Source organism: Zootoca vivipara, chromosome 2 (assembly GCF_965207765.1).
Source record: "Zootoca vivipara chromosome 2, rZooViv2.hap1.1, whole genome shotgun sequence".
In the NCBI taxonomy this organism is placed as follows: Eukaryota; Metazoa; Chordata; class Lepidosauria; order Squamata; family Lacertidae; genus Zootoca; species Zootoca vivipara.
In genome coordinates, this window is record NC_142584.1 from 66,833,200 (window position 1) to 66,852,679 (window position 19,480).

The window sequence follows — 19,480 nt, forward strand, 5'->3', positions numbered from 1 at the left end:
AAGATTTCATTAGAATATATGGAGCTGAGCTTCAGGATAGGAAACCTGTGCCTTTAAAAGGCTACATAAGCAGAAATTCAACAAAATACCCACTGCCATAGCTTTATTGCGTTTTTGTTTGAATTCCTGTATCGTGCCCTTAATGGGCACTGGTGACCTGGCTAATGTTTTCATGCTACGTATAGCTTGAAGAAAGGCGGGAAATGAACACACCTAATAATAAACTGCTATAGCTGTGGTGGTTCTTTACAGATGAAACAAATCCAACGGGAGCTTTTCTCATTGCTGCACCTCTGGAATTTCTGCTTTGCACAAGGTCCCTAAAGAGGCGAGAGGGTCCTTGTATCACTGCCGCAACCAGAACCTTAAGCCACGCCTGGTTTTTACTTTAAAATTTTTGTGCCTCGGCGCCCCTGGATCTCTAGCCTTGCGCCTGGCTCGACAGGACTGTGGCCGGCGCCGCTGGAGAGCCCAAAGGACCGGAAGTGATCGGTGGTTTCCGGGGGCCGCTCTGGGCACGCTACTCTATGGCTGCGCAGCCCGTTGCGCTCCGGCTTCGACGGGGATCTTTCCCTCCGCGGACCCAGCCGAGACCTTCCGCTTCCCTTTTGGAGGCCGGTGGCGAGCGACGTGCGGTGGGGGGAGGGCCGCAGCAGGCGAGAGGCAGGAGGACGGCGCCCGGAGCGCATCCGCTGAGCTGGCCTTTCCTCCCCGCCCTTTTCTCCTCTGGCTGTAGGCGGACTGCTCGCCGCCGCCTCTGCGAGTCCTTGGGCGGGGGCGAGGCCGCCGCCGCCGGTCCCCGAGCTTGTGCCTCCCTAGCACCCGCCTCTCCCGGGGTCAGAGTCGCGCGGGCCTGCCTCGGTGTGTCCCATGGACAGGCACAAAGTGAAGCGCCAGAGGCTCGACCGCATTTGCGAAGGTAACGCCCTGGGCAGAGGGAGGGAGGGAGGCGTTTGCTGGGCGGCGGCGGGGAAGGGAAAGGGGAAGGGGCCTGGCCCCGGGGCGAGCGCCTTCCTTTCTGCCAAGCGGCGGAGGATCTCGTCGCCCTTCCGCCGCAGTGACAGGCGACTTCAGGCGAAGGGTTTATTCGCACCCCCACGCCCCTTTCTGTTAACGGGGTCTTGGACGTGGCCCTTTCCCCACTCGAAGCTTAGATCCTGGTAGCTTTGCCAGATCCGTCCAGATAGTGAAGGTGTACACGAGCAGGATTAGCCCAAGTGCAAATGCCTCCCTGCCCTTTAGGGAGCTGTGAGCAAGGCAGACATCCCATTTCCGGTCTTACAGAGCGGTTCAGGTGGCTTCACATGCTCCCATCTCAAGAAACCTTAACGGTATTCTGATCAGGTAGCCCAACAGTATTATCCCTGTATTGTAGATGGAAGAAAGAGCCAAGGCCAAGAGAACTGGGACTTTCCTTTTCTGCTCATGAACTCTTAACAAGTTCGTGACCAGAAACCGAAAGGGCTCTTAATACTGCATTTTAATAATTTGTTTCTTATAACGTTTTAATCCTATTAGAGCTTAATTGCTTTTTAACAATTGCCCTTTATATGTTTTTAGCTCGGTTTAAGTACACAATTGTTCCTGAAAGTCAGTACTTAACCTGAAGCGAACTTTCCCATTGAAAGTAATGGAAAGTGGGTTAATCCGTTCCAGACGGTCCGCAGAGTACTTAAACTGAAGTGTACTTAACCTGAAGCGAACTTTCCCATTGAAAGTAATGGAAAGTGGGTTAATCCGTTCCAGACGGTCTGCAGAGTACTTAAACTGAAGTGTACTTAACCTGAAGTGGACTTTCCCATTGAAAGTAATGGAAAGTGGATTAATCCGTTCCAGACGGGTCCGCGGAGTACTCAACCTGAAGCGTAATTAACCCGAAGTATGAGTGGGGTCACAAAGAGTCGGACACGACTAAACAACAACAATGAGTGTAATTGGTTCTGGAAGTCTGTACTTAACCTGAAGTGTACTTAACCTGAAGCGAACTTTCCCATTGAAAGTAATGGAAAGTGGATTAATCTGTTCCAGGCGGGTCCGCGGAGTACTTAAACTGAAAGTACTCAAACTGAAGCGTACTTAAACCGAGGTATGACTGTATTGGATCTGGATTAGGTTAGTTGAAGTAAAGTCTCATTTATTCAATGGGACTTAAGTTAGACTAAGTCTGGAATCAGTCCATTATTCACAGCCCCTTTTTAAGACTGTGTCATTGCCCCTTTTTTCTTAATTGGAGTACTGTTGATGTGGTCTCTGGAGCCACTGCCCACTTCTCCAGACTCCCATATAAATTTTCTGATTGCTGAAGTAACACAGACCGACCTAAGTAGTAAGGCTGGAAGGTGGTGTTCTTTCCCTAGGTCAAGAAGCCATCTGCAAGACTGTTCTAGAGTTCTAAAGTAAAGTTAGAAAAGAGAGTAAGGAACTTCATATGTTCAGCAGCAGGTGTGTGGTTACTTGAAAGTACAGAGAATTGTGAAGAAACGGGTTGTGTTGCTGGCTCAGCTGCTATTTGACATTATGCTTTCTTAATTCTTATGCAGTAGTTGCCTCATCTTGTGACTAATTCCTTTAATTGCCTGACAATGGTTTCTTATCAGGATGCTTATGTGTGAGCTGGACCATTCTTAGGTGACACTATGTGTATAATGCCCTGTGGCCTAACACTATTGCACAAATAATCCTGTATCTGTGTAGCATCCCAAAGAGACACAGGAAGATGCTGATGCAAGTGCAAATGTCTCCTTTGTTCCTCCTTTCCAGATTATATTGTGATTTATCAAAACAGAGTGTTTAGCTCTTCACTCCTTTATTATCTTACATTTTTATTGACTAGACTCAGGCATCAACTGTACTGTCTCCATACCCTGGGCACACACATATACACACAATGTCTTAATTAGGTAGGGTGGGTCCAGTTTTTCAAAAGGTTTTTGGATTCACCCTCAAAACGTATTGTCAGTTCCCTTCCCTTCAACTAGTTGCATGCATGGTTGAAGTTTGATCTCTGTTAGATAAACTGTCCTTGTTTTGTATTGCAGCACAATTCTGTGCATTATGTTTGGCAATGTCTCTCTAAGATTATTGAATTTACTCCTTGATTATCATTATCCCTGTGGATAGCAAGATGAGCCTGAGGCTTCCTCTGTTCACCAGAACAAGCAAATATACTTTTCTATCTCTGGACTGAGAGTCTGGAAGCTTAGCCACAGCTTGTGCCATCCTAACTGACAAACTGTGGTTAACTATGGTTTGTTTCAGACTAAACTTTGAAACCATGGTTTTAAGTTTGCATGTTTCAAACAACCACATGCTTCCTGAAATGAACACAAAGTACCAAGAGTCATTTTTGTGGGTTGTCATCACTTTGTATAGGTTCCCTAGAGACACTGCTTCTGTTCAAGAATAGCTGTTTGCCTTTTCTCCACACTCCTCCCAGATTGCTTTTAGACCCATTTCCTTCAAAGTAACTTGTGAAAAATAGAGCTCTTCTAATTTTATTTTTCCTACAGATAACTCCCAAATTGCATACTTTTGTGAACGAGTTATCAGTATCTGTTATATGATAATTGACTTTATAAAAGGTCTGAATAACCAAACTTCAGAACTTGTTACGTAGTTTGCAAGTATCTCTGGGCCCTGTTGCATGCATCATGAATTCAGGCAATGTTTGCATGCTGGTATGACACAAGTGATTCATGGGAGCCTTTGCATGTAAGAAAAGCATACTACTAAAAGCAACACAGAAAGCTGCCTGTGTCAGATCAGATCACTGGCATACTAGCTTTATAATGTCTACAGTGGTTGGCAGCAGCTCTCTAGGGTTTTAGACAGGTGTGTTTTTCAGTTCTGGAAATATTTGGGATTGAGTCTGTGACCTTCTGCGTGCAAAGCATGTGCTTTAGCACTGAGCTATGACTTCTCTGATTCCCCCCCCCCAACCCTTATATTTGTTTTCACTATGAATTCTTGGTGATGTTTGCTTAGGACTGACATAAGAATCTTGTCATGCACGCATTTGCAGCTCATTAAGATGCTTTTTCCCTTTAGGTATAAGGCCTCCTATTGGTAATGGGCCAATGCAAGCCCGTCCGCTGGTTGCCCTCCTGGATGGCAGAGATTGCACTGTAGAGATGCCCATCCTGAAGGATGTTGCTACAGTGGCTTTCTGTGATGCACAGTCAACTCAGGAAATCCATGAAAAGGTAAACACACTAAAACAAGAATATCTTTCATTTTGTTATTGCTTTAATAACTAGCTGCTATTTGTAGTTGCTTCCAACCCCCCCCCCCCCCAAATCCTGCAGAAGCCCAATGAATTTGCAAAGAATTTAGCAGAGAATTTGTGGGAGGGTGATGCATTTTCTTTGACTTCACACTGAGCTTGTGCAGAAGGCACACACTATGGCTTGCTGTTTCTGTCTCCTGCAGAAGGCCATGGGGGAAGGGGGGGAACAACTCCTCTCTTGAGTTCACTGAGAACTCAAGACAAATTGAGGGAAAGGGAGTCGTTTCTCTTCTTCTGTAAAATAATAATAGTAATAATAATAATTTATTATTTATACCCGGCCCGTCTGGCTGGGTTTCCCCAGCCACTCTAGGCGGCTTACAACAGAAAAATGAAATAAAATAATCTATTAAACATTTATTAAAATAATCACTGAGATGCTGCTTGTGCCTTCTGCAAAGGCCCTGCGGTAGTAAACCACTGCTTCACAAAAATTAGGGGAAGGGATCCTTATGGTGGGTGTGTGGGTTGGGGCAGGGCTGCTCACCATGGGGCAGGGAGGGGCATTGCCGCTGGCAATCAAGTAAGTGGGTTTGCAGAATCCTGACCTGACTAGTTCTAATGCTGTGGAGCAAGCATTATTCTGTTGTTCTGTCTTCCTATAGGTGCTAAATGAAGCTGTTGGGGCTCTGATGTACCACACCATTACCTTGTCGCGCCAGGACCTGGAGAAGTTCAAAGCTCTCCGGGTCATTGTGCGAATTGGCAGTGGCTATGACAATGTGGATATCAAGTCAGCTGCAGAATTAGGTATGGTGATCCCAGTGCAATATTTTCTAAAAAATAAATGAATACATAGAGTGAAAACATGTGCACTGCCTCTTTGTGTTCAGTTTACTGGGTCTAAATTGGGGGCTAGCCAAAAACATAAACTCCTAAGAAGCGATGGAATGCTCACCATTGCAGAGAGAGAGAAATTTGCAAAGCACACCACTGTTTTATTTTAATACATTTGCTCTCATAAGAACCCCTATAAGTTAGGCCTACTATGGATTAGAACTATTTTAGGAATTTTATAAAATGTAAGCTGTTAAATAGCTACTTGTTGCATGTAGTGGCAGACCTATGAGGACATGCACTAACAACATAGTATTGTGTTTGCTTTGAGCAACAGTTTTTGCAGGCTGCTAATGTTCTGGTTGCTATGTTGGCTAAGGCTGTAATTTTCTAACTTTCTGGTCCTAAGCCGATTCATGTGGAGGTAACTTACTGATTTCAGTGGGACTTTTTTCACACAAGGATGCTTTGGTTCAAGATGTAAACCATTTTAATAAGTAGACTTCTTCTTTCTTTGGCGATCACTCATAGCCAAGTAAGATTGTCTTCCATGAACACGGTCTTAACAGAGAGTCCATAGGTTTCTGGATGGGAGTTGATCATGGTGAGACTTTGCCAAATGTGCCTTTCTCTTAGCACGTTTCTTCCTTTCGTCCTGAGTTTGAGTGTCTTCAAAGCCCATGACACCTAATTACTAATTAAGCAAACACAATACAAAAGTATAGCATAGTTTGCAAATTAAACTCTATGTATACATCTAGCTTAAAAGCAGCAAGTATTCTGCTACTGATCTCAACACCTGTGTGAAAGCCATCTAATGGAGTTCCTATAGATTCTGCAGTCCTAGGCTTAAACTCTTGTCATACTGAATAACCTAAATTCTCTTGAGTTTTGGTGGTGGTCTGTCTGTATAATCTTCTTGAAGTGTTGAAATTTAATGCCAAACTGATACATATTGTTGCGCTTTTAGACTACGTATAGCGTATTCTGAGCTATGATTTCCACAAGGACAAGTATTTTTCAAGAAAAGAATTGCAGTATTTTTCCATCTATAAGACACCCCCATGTATAAGATGCCCCCTATTTTGGGGGACTCCAGTTTAAGAAAATGGGGGGAGATGTATCCGCGTATAAGATGCCTTGAAATTTTTGGCATTATTTTAAAGGGAAAAAAACCTAGTCTTATACATGGGAAAATGTGGTATATAATCGAGTCCTTTGTGGATAGATCATAGCTAAATAGTAAGTGGCATGTGTTGTAAATAGAAGGTGCTCTCAGGTTTAGTCACTGATATATACTGTTTAAAATCTTTTAGGTAGCAGGGCTGGGGAGAACCTCTGCCTCAGAAGTTGGACAGCTAATATCAGATAGAAACAGGACTAAATTAGATAGCCTACTTACCTGATTTGGTGCAATTCAGCTTCTTCTGCCCTTCATCCAACTGCCTGATTGTGACAGAGAGTTTTCCTGTCTCCGAAATTATCATGGTGTTGATAGTGGGAACAGGATTTTGCTTTACATTAAAATGTTGGACAATGTGCTAGGGTCAGTATCAAATATATTGCCTTGTTTGTAGCTCTGGAGTGTTGGGGAATCCCTTCTTTTCTTCATCTGTATTGCGATTGTTTGGGAATTGTACTAGCCGCCTCTTCCTATTTCCTTAGGCATTGCAGTGTGCAACGTCCCTTCTTCTTCTGTGGAAGAGACAGCTGATTCTACCCTTTGCCACATTTTAAACCTTTATCGTCGGGTTACTTGGCTCCACCAGGCCATGCGAGAAGGAAACAGGGCCTCAAGTATGGAGCAAATCAGAGAGGTGGCTGGAGGTGCTGTGCGTATCCGTGGTGAGACCTTGGGCATCATTGGCCTTGGTAAGAAATTGGCTGCTCCTAGAGATACGGACATGGTTTAGACCAAGCTGTTCGGAGTTATATGATCAGACATTCATTTATTCATTTTATTTGTATACCGCCTTTCCACAAAATATAATGCTCAAAGTGGCTTGCAACAATGAAAACAGGAATGCATTTCAAAAGCAAAGAGTGCGAAAAAAAATTCATAACAACATAGCAAAACAATACAGTAGCAAATATAATAATCTGATCATCATCATCTTTGTGTGCGTCCTCCATGAGAGTGTGGCAACACAATAATTGACCTTTTTTGCAGTGGCTCCTCTCTTGCGGAATTCTCTCCCCAGGAGGCTTGCTTGGTGACTTCATTACATATTTTCAGGTGCCAGGTGAAAATGTTTCTCTATAACTAGGCCTTATGTCCTTTAAATGTTTTTGTGGGAGGAGTGGCATTATTATGTATTTTGTGTTCTCATTTTGTATTATTATTCTCGGTAGTGGCGCCCTCCCTGTGGAACTCCCTCCCTTCAGATGTCAAGGAGATAAAGAATTATGTAACTTTTAGAAAACATCTGAAGGAGGCCCTGTATTGGGAGGTTTTTAATGCTTTGATGTTTTAATTATGTTTTTAGATATGCTAAATATGAAATAAAATTAATTAGTTAATGTTGTCAACCACCCTGTGATCTGGATGCAGGGCAATATACAGATTTAATAAATAATAGCAATAACACCTAATAAACATTTCAGTACTATTAATATATCAATATTACATAAACAACATCAAGCATCCAATAGCAAAAATAACAAGCGAGCTTTACAGTTTCACCTTGGTCCTAGAGTCACCCCTCCCATGATGCTGCTCACAGTCCCTTTCCTGTAGTGAAGGAGCCTTGCATTGTGGCAGCTCTCTCCCTCTTTTCATAGCTTGAGGCAAACCATTGCTATGGTTTGTGCTTCTACTGCAAACCAGGATTGGAGAGGCAAAAGATGGGAGGTGAGGTGAGGAGGGAATGTCTAAGCCCAAAACCTCCTTTACTACTTCTTTACATATGTCCTCTTCTGGGTCTGGGGTGGGTCTCCTCACAAGCCCCTAGGACTCTCCAGGGTGTTCTCCATTTATACGTGTTTCACTGACATGCATGGAAGTCTGGAACATAACCCCCATGTAAATGGGGAGTTACCTGTATGGGAAATTTACTAGATGTGGAGAGACTTATCTAATCGTTAAATTGAAAGTTTGCAGAAATGGGTGTCACATGTTGAATGACGCTCCTGCTCATTCACCCTCTCTGCCTTGTTGGTTGTGTAGTTTGACTTTGTTGCTCCTAGTGTGAATGGGATGTTCCCACTGATAGATTTGGGGTGGAATTGGTATCTGCCTTATATTTAGTTAGGCCAGTGGTTTATCTGGTAGAGCAGCCCTCCCCAATTTGGGGCTGTCTATGTGTTTTGGCCTACAACTCCCAACATCCGTAACCATTATCCATGCTGGCTGGGGCTGGTGGGAATTGCAGTCCGAAACGTGGAGGGCCCCAAGTTAGGGAAGACTCTAGTATTGTGAACAATCAGGTTAAATTGAAACTTCAGTTGCTTTCTGCAGGTCTTCTTCAGAATCTCCCAGCGGCGCTTGCAAAGAACCTCAACTAGGCCATTGATCACAGCTGCTGCATATATGTGGGGTCTGTTTCCTTGGAGAGAAAGCACAGAAGACCTCAGCACCCACCATCAGTCTTCCCTCCCCTTCTCCCTATCCCTAAAAGAGGGTATAGTGTTTCATAGGTCATTCCAAGTCTCCTCCCAGTGACTTAGCGCTTTGGAAATAATGTGTTGTGCTGTTATTTAGGTGAATCTGTCTTCCTTTTTTTCAAGGTCGAGTTGGGCAAGCAGTTGCTCTGCGAGCAAAACCCTTTGGCTTCAATGTGATTTTCTACGATCCATATCTGCCTCATGGAGTGGAGCGTTCCCTGGGGTTACAGCGAATGAGCACCCTGCAAGATCTGCTCATGCACAGTGACTGCATCACATTGCACTGCAGCCTCAACGAACATAATCATCACCTCATCAATGACTTCGCCATTAAACAGGTGCAACATTGCATTGTGCTTGGGAGTACAAGTTGCTGCTGTATGGTGGTTTCATGAAAACAAAAAATGTGTGGATCTGGTGCTTGCATTTCTGCTGAGCATGGCTTCTTTTGTTGTGAATAGATTGATTCTGTGATTAGAAACTGCCTGTAACAAATGTTTGGGTTCAGACTATATATAATAAACTCTGTAACTGGCAGTGCTGAGTAAGCAAAGAACAGTGACAGCACTGAACTGTTTCAAACAACTCCAGATTCTTTTAATGTCATGTTCTTCCCAGTTTGCCCACTCAATGTTCTTTTTAGAGTGAGTGTGGTTTTATACTATAGTGACTCAATGCTTGTTTCATTTGAGGTCTCATTTTTGTACTTCTTTTATATGGGTTTGCAGTAATGGTTCTTCCTAATTATTGTCATCCCATGATCCAAATGTTGGCTGTTCTCTTCAACTACTACTTTAAAAAACCTTGAGAGGGATCCTAACAGAACCTGAAAGCAGTTGTTCTGGCTGGTGATGAATGACTGATTGGGGGAGGGAGGAGAGAGTGCGATCTGATTGTCCAATACTCCTTCTAAACTCTGCTCCATTTAAATTTTACTAACAATAATGTAATTTGGACTCAATAGTAGGTTATTCAAGCTCAATAGCCACCTATATTTTTTTCTGCAGATGCGCCAAGGCTGCTTTCTGGTGAATACAGCTCGTGGAGGCCTGGTTGAAGAGAGAGCCCTGGCTCAAGCCCTAAAGGAAGGGAGAATCCGAGGGGCAGCATTGGATGTGCATGAGTCAGAACCCTTCAGGTAACAACTCCACTATTGCCCTGTACTGCTGCCAGCCTATACTGTACCGCTTTTCACCTCTCCTTCTCCAAGTGTTAGGGCTGCCAGAGATCATAATAAAAAAACATGCCCCTTTCTCTACATGACAGCTTTGCGAATGGACCCCTCAAAGATGCTCCCAACGTGATCTGTACTCCTCACACAGCCTGGTATAGTGAACAGGCCTCCATTGAATCTAGAGAGGATGCAGCTAAGGAGATCCGAAGAGCCATCACAGGTAGCTCTGCTTTTGCTTCTGAGATTGTTTCACTGGGATAGGTCTATACAACTGTTGTGATGGAGCTCCTTGCCTAATTGGTGGAGGTCAAAATTAAGTCACTGGATTAGTTCTTTAGCTTTTTAGACCACTTAGACCAGGCATCCCCAAACTTCGGCCCTCCAGATGTTTTGGACTACAATTCCCATGTTTCCTGACCACTGGTCCTGTTAGCTAGGGATCATGGGAGTTGTAGGCCAAAACATCTGGAGGGCCGCAGTTTGGGGATGCCTGACTTAGACTGTTTTCCTACCCTGGTGTTTGGGAGATGTTTGGTGCTGCTTCAACATGGAGTGATGCCTTGGAGGATTTTCTTGACAGCAATTGTGTCTAATGACATTGGTGCACCTAGAAACGGCAGTTGAGGGAATAGTTTCTCATGAACTTGGTGCAAGAATCAAGCAATTGTTTCTTGTGCTACACCATTTTTATTTTTCATATCTATATTACATTTGTGGGTTTATCTTGCATCCTATATACAAAGTAGAGAAGCAGTTGGGGTATTTCCCTGTGACTTTTGGGGTATTTCCCTGTGACTTTTGGGTGTAAATAAACTTTGGCGTTAGCATCTAATATACCTCTCTATTTTTTGACTTTGTTTTAGGTGTCATACCTGATCATTTGAGGAACTGTGTTAATAAGGAGTACTTGCTTTTAGCAGCTCAGTGGTCCAGTATTGACCCTGCGGCTGTGCATCCAGAGCTTAACGGAGCTGCAGCTTACAGGTGAGATGTGCATGCATTCTTACCAATAGCTTTCTGCACAGGTCGCTTATGCGTCACGTCTCAAAAGGATTGTATTCAGAACATTTATCTAGCTTTGTGAGACTCACCCAGCCTCCCTGTGCACCTTCTTTCTGGCAGCAAACTCATTTGAAATAAAGCTGCATTGCTTTGTAAATTGTAGCTCTTGAACAAAGAGCACCAACCTAAGTTAGCCAGAGGGCTTCAGGACCTTCGTTCAGATGGGTTACAGGCTAGGCACACTTGTCAGGATTTTAACATGTAGCTCTACCCCTGCAGCAATTAAGACAAACCTGCTTTGGAGGATAGTGACCAGAGGATTGTGGCTTGATAAATGCAAAGTTAAAGCTGTAATAGAATTTAATGCAATTTCCCACTAACCTTCACTTAATTGCTTGATTTCGGAATGTCTTTTATATAATGTCAATGAAACCTTCAAGGAAACACTCCCTGGATTGTAATCACCCTGTGCTTTCTTTTTTTGTGGCAGGTTTCCTCCAGGAGTAGTGGGAGTAGCAGCCACAGGGCTCCCAGAACCACCAGTAGAGGGGATTGTACCTCACGGTATTCCCTCTGTGTCTCACTCTGCACCCCATACCCCTTCTCCGGGAGAGTCAAGCAAATTGGAGCCAGACAGAGAAATCTCCACTGACCAGTAGCATCTCTGTTGTTCTCTTTATTCCCCCATGAGAAAGCAGGGAAGGCCTCCTCTTTTTTTTAGGACATATTGTGATCCCTGTGGACTATTTCCTGTTCACACTGGACAGGAGAATGCATTTCATTGTTGGCAAATTCTAGCTCTTGCCTTTAAACAGATATTTTATATCAGATTTAGTTTAAATCTTTTGGTGAATCCTTTTCCTTATCTGGGGCAATGAAGCAGTGACTTTTCGCCCTCTTGGTAATGTTTAGTTTGAACATGCAGGTTTCCTTGCCCGTGCCTCCACTGTGTGATATACGGGGAAACAGTACCTGAGTAGAATACTGAGAATTCCAGTGATTCCAAAACGAGACTGGTGTGAATTTAAGGTGGTTTCTTAGGTTGAAGGTCAGCAGAGTTTCAGGTACAAGGGGCAAAGTACACTGTAATGGGGAGGGAAAGTGCGGGTGTAGTTTTGCTTGGTAGGAAGGGGAGCCCTGGCTCAGTTGTGGGCATTTACTGCTTTGACCTGCCTGTATGCTGTTAACTGATGTGCTTGGTGGGTGATTTGCTCTTAGGATGCTGGGGGTAAGTAATTCTATGAACCAGAGTGAATTGGAAATTCTGCCTGGAATCTTATTTGTGTTTCAAGATGTGCAGAGAATTTGCATCGATAGCCAAGATGCTTGTGAAGTTACAGGAAGGAAGATTCAACTGAGATTTGGGCCCAGCTCAGGGAATGAGGAGTCAGCTCCATATAGGGAGGCAGAAGGCGTTTCAGAACTCAAGGTGTCAGGTTACATAAATGCCTGCTCTTTGCACACTTATTAGTGCAACTTTGCTACAATAAGATGATTATGCTGAAATCCTAGAACTTAACTTGGGACCTAAGTCTCTTTGACCTGTCTCTTAACATGCATCAAAGGCCAAGCCAGGATTGTTCCCTCTGATTTTTGTTTAGTATGAAATGTCCCAGGTGTGTGCGTGCTAAGTTTTCCAGTTCTTTACTTCAACCCCTTTCTCTGAATTGAGTCCTTGTCTTGCAAAAAAAAAAAAACCAACAGAATTCATTCTCAAAACCTACAGATGGCCACATAGATTCTTCTTGGGGGAAATAGTTGGTCTGTGGCAAACTATGGCAGTTGCCTTTAAAAAACAACAACAGGGGTATGTTTTAACCAAGGCATTTAAACCAGATTTAAAGGCAGAACTAGTGTTGTACATTCTCTCTTACGAGGTGAATAAATTCTTATTCCCTGGCACTGTCCACACAGCATATGGTTCGTAATGAAACAAAGTATTTATTATTGTTGGAGGATAGCCTTGTCATGTTGCTTGGACTTTACAGAACTCTTTGACTAGGAAAACGTTATGGCTTTTAATCAGACCGCCTAAGTATTAAGCTCAGAAAACAATTGGGGGTGAAGAACGGGATTTTTTTTTTTTTGTAATCAGAATTCAACTTTCCCTTGTTTTGTTCCAAACAAAATGTCAGCTAGGCAACCTGGGAACTGGGTGGAGTAGAAACCTCATCTTAGATCTTGCTTACAACTGAACATTGATAATGGGCCAGCATGTCCCCAAGCATCCCAATTTTCCAAGACTGTCTGCAAATATTGGCAGGATTTCCTTGATGCCAAGTGCTAACTGACAGTTGTACAGAGAATCCCTTTAAAGTGAGGCAAGTCCTGAGCAAGAAAAATCTTACTTTTGTATTGTGAGATGGTATATGGTGCCCTTGTAGTGTGTGCTTTGTTAGAATGTGAGTTGGAAGTGTTTGGTGTAATGTAGGCTCTGGTAGTGGGGGAGGCACAATAGCTTTATAATCTCTTGGATGATTATGACTTCATGTTTAAAATTCACATACCTCTTGGGTCGCTCAGGGTTTTTAGCAGTCTGTGCATGGGGGGGCATGCTAACAGATGTTAGTGCTAAGTGTGTGGCAGTAAATGTGAGGAACCTTTGAGTGAAGCCTTCACCTCTGAAGAGATTTAACTTGGGGCAAAAATAACAGTTTCAGCTTTTTATTTGATCTGCATACTAATCTGCTCTAAACAACCTGAAAACTGGAATGCATTGCCATTTGGGTTGTTGCAAATATACCACAATGCTGGCCTTTAACTTGGGTTAAAGAAAATGTGAGTAGCCTGTGTGACAAGACACTTCCTCACCCCAACCTTCCTCCTCAAGTGTAAATTTCCTGTGCCCGCACCCTTCCCCCTCTTCAGTTCCAAAATCTAGGTTCACATCTGTGTTAATCAAGATTAACATTGCTTAGACCTAACTCTAAACAAGAGAGCTAAAGGAATGTACCTGTGAGAGGAGACGGAGATGTGAACTTATTGTTTGCTGTTGATCTGTTGGCCTGAGCCAAGGGCCAGAATTGTGTCTGCACCAGCCCTTGAAAAACTCGGCTCTCTGTAGTGGGCAAACTAGCCAGCTGTGAGGTGGGCTGCATGTATGACATTTCACAACCTGTTGAGAAAATCCCAAGGTACAAAACATTCACACATTGCTGATGTGCCTCAGATAGCCATAACATTAGGTGCTACTCCAGAGGGCAGTTCAGGGCTGTGTGTATTCTCCATCAACCTCCCCATTACACAGCACTCAAAATTCTGATTCATAATAATATAAATGTGCATATTTCTGCCTCCAATAGACCATCATGTTTAGGGTATTTTTACAGAGACGGCAGGGAATTGTAGAGCGAGAAGTGCATATGGAGATTGGGATTAGTGAGAAAGACAGTAGGAAATAGCCATTGAGGAAGAGCAGGGAATTGCAGGGTTATGGTGCCCTGCCACTCTGCCTTTTAGTTTCTTGTACTTTACTCAACATTAGTTATGCATTGTCAAGCTGTTGGCTACAACCATAAGAGCAGGAATGTGCTTTAAAAATGAAACTGAAATTCTCAGGATACCAAGTTTGATTAGATTTCATACTTGGATAGGAGATACTGATGTATTTCACTGTCCTGTTGCAACCCAACTAATATCAGTGTTGCTTTATAACTGATAAGTTCTGTCAACCCATGGGTTGAGCATTCCTGCGGTGGAAAATAGGATGCTTATTGCCCCAGTGTCACATTGTACGTATTACAAGCAGAGAAAATCAGCAACGTCTTTTGCTCAGCTTGCTGCTGGCAATTCCTAAATTCTGTTTGTAAGATTTTCTGATCAAGGTCCCCAGTTGTGGGATTGCCCAGAGTCTGTTCATCTTGCCTGTTTCAGGGAGTAGTGTAAGATACACTTAATTAAAAGTGGCAACCATATATTAGTAAGCAAAATTATTTTTTACACATGAATACCTCTAAAGACTTATCAGGTAAAAACCTCCATAAGGAGAGAAATTGGGAAGATCCCAGCTGGCTAGCACTGAGCCTTTTGTTTTGTAGAAACCGTGCTGATTAGCATACTAGAAATACATAAATGATAAGGCTGTGTCAGTCTCTGAATGCTGGTGAACATTGTATAAGCCTTAAGCCCTCAAAGATAGCCAGTATTACCTAGACCTACATTTGGGAAATAAAACAACTTTGAAACTGCCAGAGTGGCATCGCTTGAGGATCCAGATCAGGTTTGAGACTCCTTAGCTAATCAAGGGTTTTTTTCCCAGAAAGCAGGATGGGCCAGGTGCTGATGAAAGTGCTCCAGTTGCACATCATGGTATATTTTTGGTTCAGACTAGCAGTTGCCACAAGAAAGGGTAATGCTAAAGTGGAGTCTCTCTCCTGGCACTAAACATTGGTTCAGTGACCCCTTCTCACATATATAGATGTGAAACTCCTTGCTCCAAGTTTTATGCATGCTGGAGGAAGAATAGACTTCCTTCAGAATTAATGTGGAGCTTAATCCCAAAGAACGTTTGTTCCTAACGTTGAGGCAGGAGTGCCCTGGGTCATGTCAAGCTTATCTGCAGGAGGAGCTCCCTCTGTCCTAAGGTATATTCTGCTTGTCAGGTTTGCTGTTGCTGACCAGCTTTTTTATAGAGGACTCAGAGTTTCAGAAATATATTTTTGTAGCCAATAACTAAACTGTGAAACTTAAACAATAAAGCATGTAAAAGCATTTCCAATGATGTTTCCTGTACAGATGTTCCTCCCTTCAACTCTCTCCTGGCTTTTGTTAGAAGTTTGACAGTTTCTTTGATTATATTTTAATAAATATTTCCTTTATGGTCATATGTGTTTTCTCATTTCACTGTGTTGCTCCCTTTACAATGTATTTGACTAACCATTTAGTGTCTGTATTCCAACTTTTGCCAATCTGTGCAATTGGTAAACTTCAATTGGTAAACTTGATGGGTGGCTCTAGAGATAACCTGCAGAAGTGGGGTGGGGTGGAAAGTGACTAAGTGGGGCATTATGGGGGAAGGGAGAAATAGCAGAAAGTTAGTGAAGGCACCTTCTGTAAATATAGTTTCTGCTCACAGGAGATGCATCTGCCCAATTTTACATTAGACTCCTGTACATCACAGTCTACGCCAGGCATCCCCAAACTTCGGCGCTCCAGATGTTTTGGACTACAATTCCCATCATCCCTGACCACTGGTCCTGTTAGCTAGGGATCATGGTAGTTGTAGGCCAAAACATCTGGAGGGCCGCAGTTTGGGGATGCCTGGTCTACGCTATGCAGAAATGTCTCTTGACCCTTGGAATAGCTGGGAAGAGAAGGGGATTGGGAAAGTTACCTTTGACCTGCCTCCTTCCATAGGCAGATCCCCGGATCCTGGACACTTGATATGTGGTCTCTTAAAATTTTAAGATTTTAGATAAGAGAAATCTGGTAAGTCTAAAATGGTAATAAAAAGTTGATGTGGCAATGGAAGGCAACTTCCCCGTAGCTGCTGAAGGCCTCTCACAAATCCCAGAAAAACAAATTGGAGATGACCTTGCAGTATGTCCAAATCTGGGCGAGTTGTGTACAGCTATTAACCAAATGAAAAACAACAAAGCCAGTGGACCTGATGAGATACCTGCTGAAGTCTTCAAAGTGGGCGGAATTGAACTTACACAACAACTTCAAAAGCTCATCGAAAAAATCTGGGAGAAAGAGGAGATCCCAGCAGGCTTTAGGGATGCAAAAAAAATCATTTATTTTTTTAAACAAGATGATAGAACGGATTGTGGAAACTATCGAGGCATCTCTTTATTAGCTGTGGCTGGAAAAATTATTGCAAGGATCTTAGCAAACCATCTCCTAGGTATATCCGAGGATATTCTTCCTGAATCCCAAAATGGTTTTCGACCTTCTAGGGGGACAGTGGATATGATTTTCACTACTTGGCAAGGAAAATGCAGAGAGCAAAACCAACCCCTGTATGTGGCATTTATTGACCTGACTAAGGCCTTTGACACGGTGAATTGCACTGTCCTGTGGACTGTCCTGAAAATCGGCTGCCCAGATAAATTTGTGAACATCCTTTGACTCCTCCATGATAATATAACTGCAACAATTGTGGATAACAATGGCTCTCAAAATGAACCATTCACAGTGGGATCAGGCATTAAACAGGGATGAGTTATCACCCCAACTCTATTATCTTCATCGCCATGATCCAACACATTGTCTAAAGGAAACTTTTGAATTATGGTGCTGGAGGAGACTCTTGAGAGTCCCATGGACTGCAAGAAGATCAAACCTATCCATTCTTAAGGAAATCAGCCCTGAGTGCTCCCTGGAAGGACAGATCGTGAAGCTGAGGCTCCAATACTTTGGCCACCTCATGAGAAGAGAAGAATCCTTGGAAAAGACCCTGATGTTGGGAAAGATTGAGGGCACTAGGAGAAGGGGACGACAGAGGACGAGATGGTTGGACAGTGTTCTCGAAGCTACGAACATGAGTTTGACCAAACTGTGGGAGGCAGTGCAAGACAGGAGTGCCTGGCGTGCTGTGGTCCGTGGGGTCACGAAGAGTCGGACACGACTAAACGACTAAACAACAACAACAAAGGAAACTCCCCACCGGAGTAGAAATCATAACAAACAGGTGAAAACTCTTTAAACTGAGTAGGATGAAAGCAAAGAGTAAGGTTACCATAACTTCTGTCATCGAGCTTCAGTATGCTGATGACAATGTAGTTTGTGCACACTCAGAGGATGACCTCCAAACAATCTTAAACAGCTTCACAGCTTATGGAAATCTTGGCCTATTGCTCAATATCCAAAAAACCAAAGTGCTGCACCACAAGCACACAAAACGCCCGATGCAGGGCCACAAATCCAACAATGGTGCAGTGTTGGAAAATGTCGACCACTTTTCCTACCTGGTTATCTTTCCACAAGGACCAACATCGATGCTGAAATCCAGCATTGCCTGAGCTCTGCGAGTGCAGTTTCCTCCCAATTGAAACACCGAGTGTATGAGGACATTTGCAGGGAAACCAAAATGCTTGTTTACAAAGCCATTATGCTACTAACTTTACGCTTGTGAAACATGGACAACTTATAAACGCCATCTCCAACTCCTCGAAAGATTCCATCAACGATGTCTCAGAAATTTTTTACACATCACTTGAGAAGACAGAATGTCACTATACTGGAAGAAGCAAAGACCACCAGTGTTGAAACAATGATATTTAACATCAACTTTGTTGGACTGGTCATGTTCGGATGCCTGATTATCGTCTTCCAAAGCAACTACTCTATTTCCAACTTAAGAATGGAAAGTGAAATATCAGTGGACAACAGAAGAGCTTTAAAGATTTTCTCAAGGCAAATATTTTAAAAATGTAGTTATAAGCATTGATAACTGGGAAACACTGGCCTGCAAACGCTCCCATTGGAGAACAGACTTTACCAAAGGTGTTGCGGACTTTGAAGAAGCACGAATTCAGGGCGAAAAGGAGGAACAAGCTAAAAGGAAGGCACGTTTGGCAAACCCACTGTGGAAGGATGTGTGGATATAGAACAATCACTTACAGACTCACTGTTAAGACCATTTTCATGGAAGACAATCTTACTTGGCTATAAGTCATTGCCAAAGAAGAAGAAATGCAAAGCCTTCATACTTAAGACTGGAGCCTGGGGAACACCCTATTTGTAACTTGTAAATGACTACTGGGGAGAGCAGACTGTTCATAAATGGAGCATATTGCAGAGTGGGTGACAAAAAGCTGACCTAGGTTGGTTTTCAGTCACTTTATTAGTTCAGTTACACTCATCAGATGAGCAAAATCCAAGGCAGGCAACTAAAACATTTTACAACTTGGCAGTGTTATAAGAATTTAAGGTCTCAAATATATAAATTAAATGTTCATAAATTTACAAGGCAAACACATAAGTATATAAACCATGTATCTGAAATTGTTGTTTAGTCGTGTCTGACTCTTCGTGACCCCATGGACCAGAGCACGCCAGGCACTCCTGTCTTCCACTGCCTCCCGCAGTTTGGTCAAACTCATGTTCGTAGCTTCGAGAACACTGTCCAACCATCTCGTCCTCTGTCGTCTCCTTCTCGTAGTGCCCTCCATCTTTCCCAACATCAGGGTCTTTTCCAGGGAGTCTTCTCTTCTCATGAGGTGGCCAAAGTATTGGAGCCTCAGCTTCAGGATCTGTCCTTCCAGTGAGCACTCAGGGTTGATTTCCTTAAGAGAGCAATCCTGAAACCATTTTGACTCCTAAATTGACCTCCAATGTTTCAAGGAGGAAGGAAATGGGAAAGCCTCTCCATTGTCTTTTGCTTACCTGTCTTAAGGCCATATTTGCGTATGAATAGGGTGAGCCTATGACCAGGATCCAGGAATTAAAGTACTTACCATCACAAAAGAATGAAGTAAGAATTCCCTAAACACACATGCATGTTGAGTAAATCATACTCAAAATGATTTACAACTTTAGCTGGTGAAAGCTCCCTCCCGCACTGTGAGTGCAGCCTGCGACCTCCTCAGTACAGTAACATCACTCATAACACCCGAAAAGAAGAGGGCAGCCCTTTTTGTACCTCAGGTCAACCAAGGCACGGTAGGTGGTCATTCCACTTGCTCCATCAGGTGTGA

General features: G+C 43.3%; 1 protein-coding gene across 1 annotated transcript; it reads left to right on the plus strand.

The window, feature by feature from the left end:
• The first annotated feature begins 501 nt into the window (after window positions 1-501).
• On the plus strand, window positions 502-15,664 carry LOC118080534 (C-terminal-binding protein 2). Its single transcript, XM_035105903.3, has 9 exons — window positions 502-919; window positions 4,048-4,202; window positions 4,891-5,035; window positions 6,728-6,934; window positions 8,789-9,003; window positions 9,673-9,803; window positions 9,932-10,059; window positions 10,703-10,823; window positions 11,332-15,664. The coding sequence occupies exons 1-9, from the start codon at window positions 871-873 to the stop codon at window positions 11,498-11,500; spliced, it is 1,320 nt and encodes a 439-aa protein (XP_034961794.1). The 5' UTR covers window positions 502-870; the 3' UTR covers window positions 11,501-15,664.
• The last annotated feature ends 3,816 nt before the right edge of the window (window positions 15,665-19,480 follow it).

Bases quoted from the DNA above. Each gene is read 5' to 3' on its own strand.
- LOC118080534 (XM_035105903.3), top strand. From the start codon at position 871: ATGGACAGGCACAAAGTGAAGCGCCAGAGGCTCGACCGCATTTGCGAA. The intron at 6,935-8,788 runs GTAAGAAATTGG...CTTTTTTTCAAG, and splicing joins CTTGGGCATCATTGGCCTTG to GTCGAGTTGGGCAAGCAGTT. The intron at 10,060-10,702 runs GTAGCTCTGCTT...ACTTTGTTTTAG, and splicing joins GATCCGAAGAGCCATCACAG to GTGTCATACCTGATCATTTG.